The sequence below is a fragment of the Stegostoma tigrinum genome, chromosome 25 (assembly GCF_030684315.1).
Source record: "Stegostoma tigrinum isolate sSteTig4 chromosome 25, sSteTig4.hap1, whole genome shotgun sequence".
NCBI classification, from domain to species: domain Eukaryota; kingdom Metazoa; phylum Chordata; class Chondrichthyes; order Orectolobiformes; family Stegostomatidae; genus Stegostoma; species Stegostoma tigrinum.
The window spans coordinates 52,969,529-52,988,279 of NC_081378.1; the positions used below are offsets into that span (position 1 = coordinate 52,969,529).

General features: G+C 46.8%; 1 protein-coding gene across 1 annotated transcript in view; it reads left to right on the plus strand.

The window, feature by feature from the left end:
- LOC125463128 (dynein axonemal heavy chain 3-like) overlaps positions 1-18,751 on the plus strand; it is a 556,635-nt gene that overhangs the window by 475,278 nt on the left and 62,606 nt on the right. The window contains 3 exon segments of the mRNA XM_059654753.1: positions 4,093-4,271; positions 5,214-5,472; positions 7,555-7,680. Of these exon segments, the coding sequence (XP_059510736.1) occupies positions 4,093-4,271; positions 5,214-5,472; positions 7,555-7,680 (564 nt within the window).

The window sequence follows — 18,751 nt, forward strand, 5'->3', positions numbered from 1 at the left end:
CTCTTGGTATCCTGAAGAGTTGAGGTCCGGTTTTATTTGTGGGAATATATTTATTCTGAGCCCTCCCTGTCTCTGTCAACCTCTGATGTGGCGCTACATCAGCACAGGCTTGGAGGGCCGAAGAGTCTGCTTCTGTGCTGTTCTCTTTGTTATTTTCAAGTCGTAGTCTCCAGTTCATTTTTGCTAAGTCACATCTCATCTTTGTAAAACTGTCCTTGCCATAAATTGAGAACGACTTTTGGTCTAATTTCTGTTGATTTCCATAGTTATTCTAAATCCAGCTGAATTATGAACACAACCACAAATATGTTTTCCCACTGATGCTCCTTTCCTCTTCCCAGATTCATTCTCAAAAATCCCAGAGGTGCCCTTTCTTTTAGGTTTTCCCTGGCAGAAAGGCCTCTCTGTCCGTCTGACTGTGGAATCCTCCCTGCCACCATATAGCTGACTCAACCATGGGAACTTGGACATGCATCTGATTACTGATTCAAGTCATAGATGTGTCAGAGGTCCTTGCGAAACCTGTCTGACAGTGGCCCATTTCCTCTCTGCCTTTTGCTTTAATTCATTCATGGGATAAGTGTATCTCTGTCTAGACCAACTTTTATTGCCCATCCCTAATTACCCAGAGGACATTTAAAAGTCAACCACGTTGCTGTGGGTCTGGAGTCACATGTAGTCCAGACCAGGTAAGGGTGGCAGTTGCCTTCATTAGTGAGCAGATGGGTTTTTCTGACAATTGACAATGGTCTCATGATCATCATCACACTCCTAATTCCAGATTCTTATTCAATTCAAATTCCACCATCTGCCATGGTGGGATTCGAACACAGATCCCCAGAACATTACCAAGTTTTCTGGATTAGCAGTCCAGTTATAATACCACTAGGACATCACCTCCATTTCTGCTCACCCTAGTCTCCAACTTCTCCCCACATTGTCCCCACCCCGCCTTCCCGTCAACTGCCCTTAAACACACTATCCTCAGAGCTCCTAGAGGCAAGACAATCAAGAGGTAAATTATAGATTATTTACCTATATGCAGATTATATTCCTGTTTAAAATGTATATACCCATATAATTAACATATAGAGTATTTAGGTGGTTGTTTGTGATCGGCACAGATTTGATGGGCAGAGGAGCCTTTTTCTGTGCTGTAGACCTCATTAACTCTGAAGCTGCTGCTGCTGCTTTTATGCAATCCTCAATTGTCTCTATGACCTCAATTTATTATCCATTTTTCCTGTGCTTTATTTTGTTTCTGCCATTTTATGTCAGAGTCTTGATCCCAGCCTTTCATATTGGATCATTGATGCTCTAGTGATAATTAAATCCCTGATTTTCCCCATTTTCTGTCCAATCCCTGATCCCCGTCCTGCTATCTGAATCCTGTCCTGCTCCTGTTAAGACCATAAGAAATAGGATCATGAGTAAGCTGTTTGGCCCTGGAGCCTGCTTCACCTTTCAGTAGGATCATGGCTAATCCAACATTCGTGACGTCCAACTTCCTGCCTTTTCCCTGTAACCTTGATTCCCGTACTGTCAAAAATCTATCTATTTCAGCTTTAAATGCACAACTCAGCCCCAAATCATTCCGTCACGAGGAGTTACAAAGACTCACAACCTTCTGAGAGAAGAAATTCCTTCCCATCTCAGTCTTAAATTCATGTTTCTTTATCCTGAGACTGTGCCCTCTGCCTGGGACTCTTCCATAAAGGGAAACATCCTCTCAACATTTACCCTATCAATGCCATTAAGAACCCTAAATATTTCAATGAGATCACTTATCATTCTTCTAAGCTCCAGTAAATAGAGACTCAATCTCTTTAATCTTTGTTCATAAAACAATCCCTCCATACCAGGGATGATCCTAGTGCGCCTTCTCTGAACTGCATCCAATGAAATGATACATTCACTTCCTTCCTCCAAATTGTCCCAGCATTGAGCCCTGTGGAACCCCACAGGTTATAGATCATTAGCCAGAAAAATAACTTTTTTCCTAAACACTGCTTCTTTCCCATGAAACAATTCTGTATCCATGTCAATATAGTACCTTAACACCACAGATTCATCTTATGACTTAACCTTTTATGCGTAACTTGTCAAATCCCTTCTGGAAGTCAAAGTACAACAGCTACTGAATCCCCTGTATCCACTCTGTTGAGACTTCGTCAAAAAGCTCTAATAAATTAGTCAGGCATGATTTTCCCTTCATGAAGCCGCACTAAATTGCTTGATTAGATTATGATTTTCTAAATGTTCAGCCATTCCGTACTTAATAATGATTCCTATATTTTCCAACAATAGATGTTAGGCCAACTGGCCTATACTTACTTGTTTTTTTGCCTCCCTCCCCTTTTAAATACGGGAGTCATATTAGCGGTTTTCCAATCCTCAGGTAGCTGTCCACAATCCAAAGATTCTTTTGAAAAATTACAACCTATGTATCTCTATAGCTACCTCTTTTAGCATTATTGAATGCAAGCCATCAGGGCCAGGGGACCTAGCTGCCTTTAGCCCCCATTAGCTTGTCTAATATTACTTCTTCAGTGATGGTGATAGAGTCATAGAGTCAGAGCCGCACAGCACAGGAACAGGCCCTTTGGTCCAATCAGTCCATGCTGAACATAATCCCAAACTAAACTAGTCCCACCTGCCTGCTCCTGGTCCATATCCCTCCAAAACTTTCCTGTTCTTTTAAACATTGTTATTGTATCCACATCCACCACTTCCTCATGGTACATAATTCCTCCCTGGAATTCTTTAGCAATAATGGAAAGTTCAAAGTACCTTCCACCCTAAAGACTAATGCAAAATATCTGTTAATTCCTCTGCTATTTCCATGTTCCCCATAACCACCTCCACAAATTCATTTACTAGGAAGCCCATGTTCATTTTGACCACTGTCTTGCTTTTGATATAAAGAAGCTCTTATTGCTCTTATTTATATTCCTCACCAGTTTTCCCTTGTCATTTATATTCTCTCTTTTTATTATCTTTTTAGTCCTCCCTTGCTGGATTCTGAATTTATCCCTGTTTTTGGGCTATCACTGACTTTGGCCTCCTCACATGCTTTCTCTTTCAACTTAATATTGTCCTTAACTTCCTTGGTTAGCCATGGTTGGTTTATCCTTCTCTTAGAATCTTTGTTCCTTACTGAGATGTATTTTTGCTGAGAGTCAAGACTTAGCTCTTGCAGCAGATGGTGTCACTCTGTCTGCACAGTCTCATCTCCTCGTCCCGTTCCACCCCTAGCAAGATGAGCCTGAGGAAACATTCCCCTCACTCCTGTTTTCCTGAATCACTTTGTGATTTTCTATATGTTAGCCAGTGTAGCCACATACCTTATGAGAATTGGGTTCTTGTTGAATTAAGTGTGTCGAAGTTTATCAACAATGCTAAATATATCCATGGCTACAATATCTCAAACTTACACACAGAATGTGGGTTTTGTGCTTATTGATATTGCTGTACATTACATACACACAGCTGACTGACACTACACTGACTTCATGATACAAAGAGAGACTCTCATGCCCCTCACTGCCCAAAATCCCAGTGTAGGACCTTCAGTTTCCCAGGGTGCTCCCACCGATTCCTCTTGGCTCTGGTAACTCCTGAGCCTTTCAAACTCCCACAGAGCCCACAGACCTTGTTCACCCCCTTAGAGAGTCATCTTCCACACTGACTCCCAGTTCCCCACTGACCTCCACTAAGCCCCATTTCCTGCTCCACTGACTATTCTTCATCAACCACCCTTGCCTCCACAACAATCACTGCTCCTGTTGCGTGGATCATTTTGATCAGTGAATAAAATGATGATTTCTAGCTGTGATGATGAATTGTGCTGACCTATCCTTGCTCACTCACTGATCTCTTACTCATAACTCACTTCCTGCTTGTGACTGGAACCGGCTGTCATTTAGAAGAGATCACACCATTAAATGATTGATTGAAATATTGAGTGTATGAGAAGTATCTTACAGGAACTCTCACAGCAGCCATTAATATAACGGAGAGAATGAGTGTTCCAGAGCCACACTTCTCCCCACACCTGAGTTTTATACCCGCTATCTTTGTGCTCTCTCACAGGTGGCAACCCACTCCAGTGTGCTGTTTTTTGTTATTTCTAATTTGGCTTACATTGATCCGATGTACCAATATTCCCTCGCTTGGTTTCTCAATCTCTACATGAACTCAATTGACAAAAGTATCCCTTCTAAACTGCTCCACGAAAGGATAAGCAATCTGAATGAGCACTTCACTTACAGGTAATTACTGGAGTTTGTAATTGTGATCTAGCTGGTGGAACCTTGTGCGATGTTGTAGAGAGAGGGTAGCGCTGGACAGTATCTGTATCGGAGCTGCAGGAAGTGAAAGGCTATCTTCAAAGTCTCCAGCCCTGGGTCAGGGAAGGAGAAATGAACATCCAGACTTCTAACCCAGGATCCTCTCCCAATTCGGGGTCCTTTCCGATCCAGTATCCTCTCCAGTCTGGGAGCCTCTCCCAGTCCAAGATCCTGGTGGACAGGATATAGGGGTTTTGAGTTTGGACAAGAGTAGAGTTGATCCCTAATTTAACATGGCAGCTTATTGACTTTCATTAGTTTAAAAATTACAATCAGGAATTTGATACAGGTGTAAGTTCCTTAGCAGAGCCACTTGAGTTACCGGAATTGTTCAGGGTAAAGCCCATACTTAGAGGAAGAGTGCAGTCCAGTCAATGACCAGGCTGAGAGGCTGGTGAGAAAACAAAAAAACACTTCTCACAAATTCCCAAACGGTCTTTACCATGGGCTGTAGGAAGGATTTTGGAGCAGTCCCACTGCAGATGGGGTTAACTTTTAACATCCCTGATATTAAACTGTTACAAAGAGGGGCACCTTCCTGCTGGGGACTTTATGTATGAGCAATGAACATCAGTCATGCTTACAGTTGAGAGTGAGGTTTTATAAAATTTAAACATCCTCCTGATGTAGCTGCGTAAGAATTGTCTATGATAGCAAAGTGTGGAGCTGGGTGAACACGGCAGGCCAAGCAGCATCTTAGGAGCCTTTTCTGATGAAGCGTCTAGGCCCGAAACATCAGCTTTTGTGCTCCTAAGATGCTGCTTCACCTCCTGTGTTCATCCAGCCTCACACTTTGTTATCTTGTTTTCTCCAGCATCTGCAGTTCTCATTGTCTCTAAGAATTGTCTATCTTCCCTTTTCCAGTATCTACCAGAATGTCTGCCGCTCTCTGTTTGAACGAGACAAGATGCTGTTTTCATTCCTGCTGTGTATTGGCATTCAGAGGAGTCTGAATCTTGTGAATGATGATGAGTGGTGCTTTCTCCTGACGGGAGGGGTGGCACTAGAGATCCCATTTGCTAATCCTGCCCCCAGCTGGCTAAAGAACAAGTCCTGGGGGGAAATTGTTCGCCTCTCTACACTTCCTGCTTTCTCTGATTTAAAGAGTCACTTCTGTTCAAAGGTGAGTGTTAAATCATGTAAATATACAGATATTGCCAGTGGGTATAAAGCAGTCACATTGGACTTGAAACATTAATTCTTGTTTCTCTGTCTCCTCAGATGCTGCCAGATCTGCTGAGTTTCTCCAGGAGTTTCTGTTTGTAATATAAAGGAGTTATTGTTTGAATCGGAAGGACTATTCTTACAAAGAACTCCATGACTACATTGTGCCAACTGGAGGCAATCTGTTTTGCCCATCAGCTGTAATGAGACAATCAGGGCAAATGACCTTTACTTTATTAAAACTGAAGCAGCAATGGCTGCCCACAATGGGCTGGCTGGTTTTGGGACAATATTAATTCACTGGAACTAACATCAATAAAACAGATCATTGTCATTTGCTGTTTGTGAGTCATCCCAGGTTTGAAGTGGCTGCTGCATTTTCCACATTACAACAGTGACTACACTTCAAAACTACCCCAGTGACTGGAGAGTTCTTTGGGAGATCCCGAGCCTGTGCGTTTCCTCTCAAGATGGTGGCCAAGTTGGGAGAAACTCCACAGAAATGCAGTCCATAGCAGCACCACATTGGCTGGCCACCACATTGTTAGAGCGGCATGGTGGCTCAGCGCTTAGCACTGCTGCCTCACAGCACCAGGTACCCGCATTCAATCCCACCCTCGGGTGACTGTCTGAGTGGAGTTTGCACATTCTCCCCATGCCTGCGTGGGTTTCCTCCAGGTGCTCCGGTTTCCTCCCACAGTCCAAAGATGTGCAGGCTAGGTGGACTGGCCATGCTAAATTGCCCGTAGTGTTCAGGGATGTCTACATTAGGTGGGTTATAGGGGGATGGGTCTGGGTGAGATGCTCTGAGGGCCAGTGTGGAAATGTTGGGCCAAAGAGCCTGTTTTCACACTGTAAGGATTTCCATTCAACACCCCAGGGACTTGTTTAGCACAGCTTCTGGTTGCTTTGCTTTTGGTTTATTCTAATTGGCAAGCAACACATTAAGAATAAAGATTGGATATGGCCACCTATCCACAAAATGAAGACTTATTAGTTTAGTTACATTCTGTAAATCAGCATAATGTTTAACATTTTAAGCCTAAGCGTTTACTATAATAAAAATTGAAAGACGTGTGGATGCTTGTAAATCAGGAATAAAATCAGAATTTGCTGGAAAAGCTCAGCAGGTCTGGTAGCATCTGTGAAAAAAAATCAGAGTTAACTTTTCAGGTCCAGTGACCCTTCCTCAGAACTGATGGTAGCTGGGAAAACAATGGTTTATATGCAGAAAATAGGGAGGGGGATAGGGTAGGGCGTAAACAGTAGCATAAAGGATAGAGCCCGAAGAGAGAGAAGAGCAGTTGGGTAGACAAGGGAGTTGATAACGATCAGGTTAGGAGGGTGAATAGCTGTTAATGAGGACTGTTAGTGACTAATTTTTCAGGAGTGACAGTGTTACTAACAGTCTCCAGCACAAAGTGAGGCGTAGCTGCTGGAGGAGTTGGCCCACACCCTGGAACACTTGCTGTTTCGGTTTTATGAGGACTGTGTGTGATCTGTGTTAAAAGAACTATCACCCAGTTCTCTGCCCTGTGTCCACATGTCTGTGTCCCGAGCTGCTGGCTCTCCCAGTCCATTCATTGCATTCAGTGGGTGGTATATGTATTCCATCAATGTAGTGGAAGGGGCAGGACCACCAGCTCGAAAGAGTTGCACTCATCTGAGAATCTGGTAGATCACCCCACCTGGAGACAGGGAAAGCACAGAGCAAGTAGACCTGGGGAAAATGGGCATTAGTCACAACCTGAATCTGTCTAATTTTGGCATGACAGCCCAACTAACATCAATATTGAAACAGTATCCCAATGCCACACAGCAGTCTTCTGTGTTTGTGACATGAAAGTTTTCACTGTCGAGATAGTGACACATCTGGCAGTATAGCTCTGGTTCCAATTTCTCTCTCAATAGCATCATTCCACCATACGCTAGCCAAAATCCAGAATCCTATCACAAGCTGAACGCTGACATTTGCTTGACTGGTAATACAAATGTGCTGTGAATCAGTGCTTGTTGACTGATCTCTGTTTAATGTATTCAGCTCCCTGAATGGAAGAAAATCTATGACTCCTCACAGCCCGAGAAAATGCCTTTACCCACTCCCTGGAATGACAATCTGAGCACTTTCCAGTCACTACTTGTGCTACGCTGTATCAGGCCAGACAAGGTTTGTACTTTTGAGTTTGTGTAGATTTGCGAAACTTATCACTTTTCCTGGTTTTACATTCATTGCTACCATTTTAGTCCAGCACCTATATCAAATTAGACCATTATTAAATGTTCATTTATAAAATCTATACACAAGAACGTATTGGACAGAAACAGGAATGTGCTATGTATTTATATATGTCATGTGTATTCCATACATTCATGTGATAAGGTCAGCACTGGTGAGGCAACACTTATTGCCCATGCCAGTTCTCTCATTACCTGGGAAAAGGTGGTGAAGGTGGGCTGTCTTCTTGAACCACTGTAGTCTATGTGCTGCAGGCTGATCCATAATACCCTTTAGTTGGGAATTCCAGGATTTGGACCCAGCAACAGTGAAGGAATCAACAGATTTCCAAGTCAGGATGATGAGTAGCTTGGAGGGGAACTTGTAGGTGGGTGGTGTTCCCAAGTATTGCTGCCCTTATCCTTTAAGATGATAGTTGTGAGTTTGGAAGGTGCTGTTGAAGGAGCATAAGTTTCTGAAAGGCACCTTATAGATAGGAAAACACTGGTGCTACTGAGTGTGGGTGGTGGACGGAGTGAGTGTTCGGGGATTTGATGTCAATCAAATGGGCTGTTTTGTCCTGGATGATGTCAAGCATCTTGAGTGTTATTGGAGCTGCATACATTTAGCCAAGTGGGGTGTATTCCATCGCCCTCCTGTCTCGTCCCTTGTTGATGGTGGATGGGCTTTGGGGTGTCAGAAGGTGAGTTACTTGGCCCATACGTCTTAGCATCTATGCCCTGTTCTTGCATTCACAATATTTATTTAACTATATCAGTTCAGTTTCTGATCAGGGGTAACTCCCAGGATGTTGTTGGGGGTGGGGAGGGGGGGTGCTGAGATTCTGTGATGGTAACAGAATTGAATGTAAAGGGCTGGGGTTAAAATAGTATCAAAGAATATGGGAACTGCAGATGCTGGAGAATTCCAAGATAATAAAATGTGAGGCTGGATGCCTTGTTCGCTCCACACTGCCCTCCAACCCCACCACACCCGGCACCCTCCCCTGCAACCGCAGGAAATGCTACACTTGCCCCCACACCTCCTCCCTCACCCCTATCCCAGGCCCCAAGATGACATTCCACATTAAGCAGAGGTTCACCTGCACATCTGCCAATGTGGTATACTGCATCCACTGTACCCGGTGCGGCTTCCTCTACATTGGGGAAACCGAGCGGAGGCTTGGAGACCGCTAAGCAGAACACCTCCGCTCAGTTCGCAACAAACAACTGCACCTCCCAGTCGCAAACCATTTCCACTCCCCCTCCCATTCTCTAGATGACATGTCCATCATGGGCCTCCTGCAGTGCCACAATGATGCCACCCGAAGGTTGCAGGAACAGCAACTCATATTCCGCCTGGGAACCCTGCAGCCTAATGGTATCAATGTGGACTTCACCAGTTTCAAAATCTCCCCTTCCCCTACTGCATCCCTAAACCAGCCCAGTTCGTCCCCTCCCCCCACTGCACCACACAACCAGCCCAGCTCTTCCCCCCCACCCACTGCATCCCAAAACCAGTCCAACCTGTCTCTGCCTCCCTAACCGGTTCTTCCTCTCACCCATCCCTTCCTCCCACCCCAAGCCGCACCCCCATCTACCTACTAACCTCATCCCACCTCCTTGACCTGTCCGTCTTCCCTGGACTGACCTATCCCCTCCCTACCTCCCCACCTATACTCTCTCCACCTATCTTCTTTACTCTCAATCTTCGGTCCGCCTCCCCCTCTCTCCCTATTTATTCCAGTTCCCTCTCCCCATCCCCCTCTCTGATGAAGGGTCCAGGCCCGAAACATCAGCTTTTGTGCTCCTGAGATGCTGCTTGGCCTGCTGTGTTCATCAGCCTCACATTTTATTATCTTGAATGTAAAGGGCTGATGTTTAGATTGTCTCTAGTTAAAGATATAATTGCCTGGCATTTGAGTGCCGCAAATGTTACTTGCTACATGTCAGCCCAAGCCTGGATATTGTTAGGTCTTGATGCAAATTGGACACGACTGCTTCAGTATCTGAAGAGTCACAAATGGTGCTGAACATTGTACAATCATTAGTAAACATCCCCACTTTTGAACCTATGAGGGAGGGAAGGTCATTGATGAAGCAGCTGAAGGTGGTTAGGCCTGGGACACTGCCCTGAGGACTACTGCACAGATGTCCTGGGGATGAGATTGACTGACTTCCAACCAACACAACCATCTTCCTTTGTGCCAGGTATAACTCCAACCACCAGAGAGTTTGAGATAATAGGAACTGCAGATGCTGGAGAATCCACAATAACAATGTGTAGAGGTGGATGAACACAGCAGGCCTAGCAGCATCTTAGCAGGAAGGCTGACGTTTCGGGCTTAGACCAGTTTACCAGAGAGGTTGCCTGCTGATACCCATTGGTCCCAGTTTTGCTAGGGCTCCTTGATATCACACTCAGTTGAATGCAGCCTTGATGTCAAGGGCTGTGACTCTCACCTCACATCTAGAATTCCACTGTTTTGTCCATGTTTGAACCAAGGCCGTGATGAGATCAGGAGCTGAGTGGCCCTGGTGGACCCCAAACTGGGCGTCACTGAGCAGGCTATTGCTGAGCAGGTGCTGCTTGATATCACTGTTAATGACACATTCCATCACATTTCTGATGATCGAGAGGAGATTGATGGGTTAGTATTTGGCTGGATTGGATTTGTCCTGCTTTTTGTGTACAATTTTCCACATTTCACATAGATGCCAGTGTTGTAACTGTACTGGAACAGCTTGATGAGGGGTGCAGCATGTTCTGGAGCACAAGTCTTCAATATTATTGCCAAAATGTTGTCAGGATCCACAGCCATTGCAGTATCACATTACACTTTCTCATAACACAGCTTCATATGACCAGTTTGCCCTTAGACCCTCCTCAATTTGCCAACAGTATGTACCAGCACTTCCTCAAGCACATGCTCACTAACTTGATGGGATAGTGTAGGGGGATGGGCTTAGATTAGGTCACAGGCTGGTGCAACATCGAGGCCGAAGGGCCTGTTCTGCGCTGTATTGTTCTATGTTCTATGTACTATGTTCTAACTTCACATCTGACCATCCAATACAGAATGAACAGGGGGCTGAATGCACCATGTCCTGAATGTCAACATCAAGAATTTGGTGCATGTTAGAAATCAATGCACCGGGGCTGGGGTATAGGTTGTCACTATAAATAGTTAAGGGGTGCTGATTGTTCGGTGAAGAGGGTGCAGCTTATTCAGTGCAAAGGCTGAATGGGATGGGGTGCTCCTTATTCAGTAAGGAGGCACAGCGGGATAGGGTGCTGCATATTCAGTGCAGAGGCACAATGGGATGGGGTGCTCCTTATTCAGTAAGGAGGCACAGCGGGATAGGGTGCAGCTTATTCAGTGCAGAGGCACAATGGGATGGGGTGCTCCTTATTCAGTAAGGAGGCACAGCGGGATAGGGTGCTGCATATTCAGTGCAGAGGCACAATGGGATGGGGTGCTCCTTATTCAGTAAGGAGGCACAGCGGGATAGGGTGCAGCTTATTCAGTGCAGAGGCACAATGGGATGGGGTGCTCCTTATTCAGTAAGGAGGCACAGCGGGATAGGGTGCTGCATATTCAGTGCAGAGGCACAATGGGATGGGGTGCTCCTTATTCAGTAAGGAGGCACAGCGGGATAGGGTGCTGCATATTCAGTGCAGAGGCACAATGGGATGGGGTGCTCCTTATTCAGTAAGGAGGCACAGCGGGATAGGGTGCTGCATATTCAGTGCAGAGGCACAATGGGATGGGGTGCTCCTTATTCAGTAAGGAGGCACAGCGGGATAGGGTGCTGCATATTCAGTGCAGAGGCACAATGGGATGGGGTGCTCCTTATTCAGTAAGGAGGCACAGCGGGATAGGGTGCTGCATATTCAGTGCAGAGGCACAATGGGATGGGGTGCTCCTTATTCAGTAAGGAGGCACAGCGGGATAGGGTGCTGCATATTCAGTGCAGAGGCACAATGGGATGGGGTGCTCCTTATTCAGTAAGGAGGCACAGCGGGATAGGGTGCAGCTTATTCAGTGCAGAGGCACAATGGGATGGGGTGCTCCTTATTCAGTAAGGAGGCACAGCGGGATAGGGTGCTGCATATTCAGTGCAGAGGCACAATGGGATGGGGTGCTCCTTATTCAGTAAGGAGGCACAGCGGGATAGGGTGCTGCATATTCAGTGCAGAGGCACAATGGGATGGGGTGCTCCTTATTCAGTAAGGAGGCACAGCGGGATAGGGTGCTGCATATTCAGTGCAGAGGCACAATGGGATGGGGTGCTCCTTATTCAGTAAGGAGGCACAGCGGGATAGGGTGCAGCTTATTCAGTGCAGAGGCACAATGGGATGGGGTGCTCCTTATTCAGTAAGGAGGCACAGTGGGATAGGGTGCAGCTTATTCAGTGCAGAGGCACAATGGGATGGGGTGCTCCTTATTCAGTAAGGAGGCACAGCGGGATAGGGTGCAGCTTATTCAGTGCAGAGGCACAATGGGATGGGGTGCTCCTTATTCAGTAAGGAGGCACAGCGGGATAGGGTGCTGCATATTCAGTGCAGAGGCACAATGGGATGGGGTGCTCCTTATTCAGTAAGGAGGCACAGCGGGATAGGGTGCAGCTTATTCAGTGCAGAGGCACAATGGGATGGGGTGCTCCTTATTCAGTAAGGAGGCACAGCGGGATAGGGTGCAGCTTATTCAGTGCAGAGGCACAATGGGATGGGGTGCTCCTTATTCAGTAAGGAGGCACAGCGGGATAGGGTGCTGCATATTCAGTGCAGAGGCACAATGGGATGGGGTGCTCCTTATTCAGTAAGGAGGCACAGCGGGATAGGGTGCAGCTTATTCAGTGCAGAGGCACAATGGGATGGGGTGCTCCTTATTCAGTAAGGAGGCACAGCGGGATAGGGTGCAGCTTATTCAGTGCAGAGGCACAATGGGATGGGGTGCTCCTTATTCAGTAAGGAGGCACAGCGGGATAGGGTGCTGCATATTCAGTGCAGAGGCACAATGGGATGGGGTGCTCCTTATTCAGTAAGGAGGCACAGCGGGATAGGGTGCAGCTTATTCAGTGCAGAGGCACAATGGGATGGGGTGCTCCTTATTCAGTAAGGAGGCACAGCGGGATAGGGTGCAGCTTATTCAGTGCAGAGGCACAATGGGATGGGGTGCTCCTTATTCAGTGCAGAGGCACAGCGGGATAGGGTGCTGCATATTCAGTGCAGAGGCACAATGGGATGGGGTGCTCCTTATTCAGTAAGGAGGCACAGTGGGATAGGGTGCAGCTTATTCAGTGCAGAGGCACAATGGGATGGGGTGCTCCTTATTCAGTGCAGAGGCACAGCGGGATAGGGTGCTGCATATTCAGTGCAGAGGCACAATGGGATGGGGTGCTCCTTATTCAGTAAGGAGGCACAGCGGGATAGGGTGCAGCTTATTCAGTGCAGAGGCACAATGGGATGGGGTGCTCCTTATTCAGTGCAGAGGCACAGCGGGATAGGGTGCTGCATATTCAGTGCAGAGGCACAATGGGATGGGGTGCTCCTTATTCAGTGCAGAGGCACAATGGGATGGGGTGCTCCTTATTCAGTGCAGAGGCACAATGGGATGGGGTGCTCCTTATTCAGTAAGGAGGCACAGCGGGATAGGGTGCTGCATATTCAGTGCAGAGGCACAATGGGATGGGGTGCTCCTTATTCAGTGCAGAGGCACAGCGGGATAGGGTGCTGCATATTCAGTGCAGAGGCACAATGGGATGGGGTGCTCCTTATTCAGTAAGGAGGCACAGCGGGATAGGGTGCAGCTTATTCAGTGCAGAGGCACAATGGGATGGGGTGCTCCTTATTCAGTAAGGAGGCACAGCGGGATAGGGTGCTGCATATTCAGTGCAGAGGCACAATGGGATGGGGTGCTCCTTATTCAGTAAGGAGGCACAGCGGGATAGGGTGCTGCATATTCAGTGCAGAGGCACAATGGGATGGGGTGCTCCTTATTCAGTAAGGAGGCACAGCGGGATAGGGTGCTGCATATTCAGTGCAGAGGCACAATGGGATGGGGTGCTCCTTATTCAGTAAGGAGGCACAGCGGGATAGGGTGCAGCTTATTCAGTGCAGAGGCACAATGGGATGGGGTGCTCCTTATTCAGTAAGGAGGCACAGCGGGATAGGGTGCAGCTTATTCAGTGCAGAGGCACAATGGGATGGGGTGCTCCTTATTCAGTAAGGAGGCACAGCGGGATAGGGTGCAGCTTATTCAGTGCAGAGGCACAATGGGATGGGGTGCTCCTTATTCAGTAAGGAGGCACAGCGGGATAGGGTGCAGCTTATTCAGTGCAGAGGCACAATGGGATGGGGTGCTCCTTATTCAGTAAGGAGGCACAGCGGGATAGGGTGCAGCTTATTCAGTGCAGAGGCACAGCGGGATGGGGTGCTCCTTATTCAGTAAGGAGGCACAGCGGGATAGGGTGCAGCTTATTCAGTGCAGAGGCACAATGGGATGGGGTGCTCCTTATTCAGTAAGGAGGCACAGCGGGATAGGGTGCAGCTTATTCAGTGCAGAGGCACAATGGGATGGGGTGCTCCTTATTCAGTAAGGAGGCACAGCGGGATAGGGTGCAGCTTATTCAGTGCAGAGGCACAATGGGATGGGGTGCTCCTTATTCAGTAAGGAGGCACAGCGGGATAGGGTGCTGCATATTCAGTGCAGAGGCACAATGGGATGGGGTGCTCCTTATTCAGTAAGGAGGCACAGCGGGATAGGGTGCAGCTTATTCAGTGCAGAGGCACAATGGGATGGGGTGCTCCTTATTCAGTAAGGAGGCACAGCGGGATGGGGTGCTGCATATTCAGTGCAGAGGCACAATGGGATGGGGTGCTCCTTATTCAGTGCAGAGGCACAATGGGATGGGGTGCTCCTTATTCAGTGCAGAGGCACAATGGGATGGGGTGCTCCTTATTCAGTAAGGAGGCACAGCGGGATAGGGTGCAGCTTATTCAGTGCAGAGGCACAATGGGATGGGGTGCTCCTTATTCAGTAAGGAGGCACAGCGGGATAGGGTGCAGCTTATTCAGTGCAGAGGCACAATGGGATGGGGTGCTCCTTATTCAGTGCAGAGGCACAGCGGGATAGGGTGCTGCATATTCAGTGCAGAGGCACAATGGGATGGGGTGCTCCTTATTCAGTAAGGAGGCACAGCGGGATAGGGTGCTGCATATTCAGTGCAGAGGCACAATGGGATGGGGTGCTCCTTATTCAGTAAGGAGGCACAGCGGGATAGGGTGCAGCTTATTCAGTGCAGAGGCACAATGGGATGGGGTGCTCCTTATTCAGTAAGGAGGCACAGCGGGATAGGGTGCTGCATATTCAGTGCAGAGGCACAATGGGATGGGGTGCTCCTTATTCAGTAAGGAGGCACAGCGGGATAGGGTGCTCCTTATTCAGTGCAGAGGCACAATGGGATGGGGTGCTCCTTATTCAGTAAGGAGGCACAGCGGGATAGGGTGCTGCATATTCAGTGCAGAGGCACAATGGGATGGGGTGCTCCTTATTCAGTAAGGAGGCACAGCGGGATAGGGTGCTGCATATTCAGTGCAGAGGCACAATGGGATAGGGTGCAGCTTATTCAGTGCAGAGGCACAATGGGATAGGGTGCAGCTTATTCAGTGCAGAGGCACAGCGGGATGGCGGGGGGGTGGGTGGTGGTGGTGCAGGGTCGGTGTTGGAATTTTAAAAAAAGACATTAGGAAAGCAAAGAGAGTGTCCTTTAGGGAAGGAAACTGCCATCCTTACCTGGCCTGCCCTACACGTGACTCCAGAACCACAGCAATGTGGTTGACTCTGAACTGCCCTCTGGGCAATTAGGTATGGGCAATAAATGCTGCCTAGCCAGTAAGATCCTCATCCCGTTAATGAATGAAGAAAAAAAAACTCCCACACGCTGATCAATGCTTACCAGTCAGGCTTCTTGCATTAAAACAGATACAATTTAGCTTTCCAGTTCTCCCATGTCTTCTCTGCCTGCTAGACTGTCCTAGCATTCCATCTATATTTGCCTCAACTTTGCTCCCAACTTTACATCTGCTGTGTTCTGCCCCCACCACCCCCACCACCCCCACCTCACATCGCAGTTTAAAACTTTTCAAACAGCTCAAGCAAACCTCCCAGCAAGGATATTAGACCCATTCTAGTTCAGATGAAACCCATCCAGGTTTTACAGGTCCATCTACCACAGAAACTGTCCAAGTGATCCAAAAAGCTAAAGCTGTCCCTCCAAAATTACTTTGGCCTTGCATTTCACCCTACCTGTCTTCCTATTCCTATACTTAGTAGGACAGGGTACAGGAAGTATCCTGGAGTTTGCAATCTTAGTAGTCCTCCTCTTTAATCTGCTACGTCACTCTCTAAATTACTGTTGCAGAATTTCATTTCTTTTTTTATCCATGTCATTGGCACCAATATGTACCACGATTCTGGCTGTTCGCCCTCCCCCTTCAGAATGTCCTTCAGCTGCTCTGAAACATCCCTGATTCTGGCACCAGGGCGTCAACATACCATTCATGCTACAAAAACAAAGTTGCTGGAAAAGCTCAGCAGGTCTGGCAGCATCTATGAAAGAGAAAAACAGAGTAAACGTTTCCGGTCCGGTGAACCTTCCTCTGTATCATTCATGCTGCCAAAAAATTGCCTGTCAGTTCTGCTTAGAATTGAGTCCTCTCTCAGTAAAGCTGTTCCAGATTTTTCCTCCCCTGTTGTATGGAAGAGTCATCTGTAATGCCACAAACTTGGCTGTTGCTGCTTTCCCCTGAAAGAAAATTTGCTGACCTCCCCACTCACCCCTCCCAAACAGTATCCCACAGGCTATATCTGTTTGAGAGAAGGTTAGCCACAGGGGACTCCCGCACTATATGCCCTCACTCACTAACCTTCCTCGTGGTGACCCAACAGCTTCTGCTTGTATGGCCTGTGGTGTGAGTATAGAGAGAGATAACAGGAACTGCAGATGCTGGAGAATCCAAGATAACAAAGTGTAGAGCTGGATGAAAACAGCAGGCCAAGCAGCATCTTAGGAGCAGAAAAGCTGGCGTTTCGGGCTTAGACCCTTCATCAGATGTCTGAAGAGGTGGTTAAGTTAAAACATTTAAAAAGTGTTTAGGTATTCACTTGCATTGCCATAGCCTCCAGGGAACTTGGAAATTGGACTAATATAGTCAGATCATTATTGACCAGTGTTCACATGATGCGTCGAATGGCCTCCTTCTGTGCTGTAAATGTCTATGAGCCTCCTGTGGTAGAGAATTTAGTGGGTTCACTACCCCTTGAGTGAAGGAATTTCTCATTTTGGTCTGAAATGGTCTACTAGGTATCCTGAGATTGTGATCCCTATTGTGGACTCTGTGGTCAAGGTAAGCATCACTTCTGCATCCAATCTGTCTAGCCTTATCTGAATTTTATATATTTTGCTGAGATCCCCTGTCATTGTTCTAAATTCAGTCCATCCATATGACAAACCTACCATCCCAATATTCAGTCTGGTGAACTTTTGCTGAACTCCCTTTATAGCAACATACCTTTTTATAGACAAGGAGCCCGATTTGCACACAACACATCAGGTATAGTCCCACCAAGGCTCTGTAGATTGACAGTAAGACTTCCTTGCTTCTGTACACCAAGCTCTGTCACTCAGCTAATTTTACGTTCATGTTGCCACTGTCCCTTTTATTCCACGAGCTATAAACGTTCTCACAATATAGACTGCGGTTTGCCTTGTACACACTCCTGTGCAGGCCCTGGGACACAGCCCTCCTTTAAAGGCACTGTATAAATACAAATTGTTGTTGTCATTGAGCCAAGTTTAACTGTATTTTCTAAGTAAGACACTGAATCAAATACTTTTAGAAATAAAATGCAGAGTAAAATTTCAAAATTTACAAATGATTACCAAGGAAAACTCCAAGGCTTTTTACACAAGTGTGAGGACTAAGAGAATGACTAAAGAAAGGGTAGGGCTGGTCAAGATTGTAATGGGAATTTGTGCACAGAGCCTACAGAGATAGGAGAGATCCTAAATGAATACATTTCTTCAGTATTCACAACTGAGACGGACCTCGTTGTAGGGAAGGACAGTGTGAAACAGGCTGGTAGGCTAGAGGAGGTGGATGTTAGTAAGGAAGATGTGCTAGGAATTTTGAGGAAGTTGAAGAAAACTTAAGTCTCCTGGGCCTGATGGGATTTATCCAAAGATTCTATGGGAAGCGAGGGAAGAGATCACAGGGCCTTTAGTGATGATCTTTTCGTCTTCACTGTCTCCGGGTATAGTGCTGGAAGATTGGAGAGGCAAACATCATTCCCTTGTTCAAAAAAGGGAATAGGGATAACCCTGCAAATTACAGGCCAGTTAATCTTACATCGGTGGTGGGCAAATTATTGGAAAGGGCTCTGAGAGACAGGATTTATGATTACTCAGAAAGGCACAGTTTGATTCGTGATAGTCAGCGTGGATTTGTGAGGTATAGATCATGCCTCACAAACCTTACTGAATTCTTTGAAGACATGAATGTGGGGTGATGCATTTTGAAAGATCCAATTCAAGAGCGAACTATATGGTGAATGGAAAAGCCCTGGGGAAAATTGATGCATAGAGAGATCTGGGTGTTCAGGTCCATTGTACCCTGAAGGTGGCAAGGCAGGTCGCTAGAGTGGTCAAGAAGGCATACGGCATGCTTTCATTCATCGGACGGGGTATTGAGTACAAAAGTTGGCAGGTCATGTTACAATTGTATAAGACTTTGGTTCGACCACATTTGGAATATTGCATACAGTTCTGGTCGCCACATCACCAAAAGGATGTGGATGCTTTGGAGACAGTCCAGAGGGGGTTCGCCATGATGCAGAGGGTAAGGAGGCACAGGATAGGGGGAAAAGTGGCAGATTGGATTCAGAATTGGCTGACCCTTTGAAGACAAAGGGTGGTATTGGATGGAAAATATTCAACATGGTGCTCAATTGCGAGTGGTG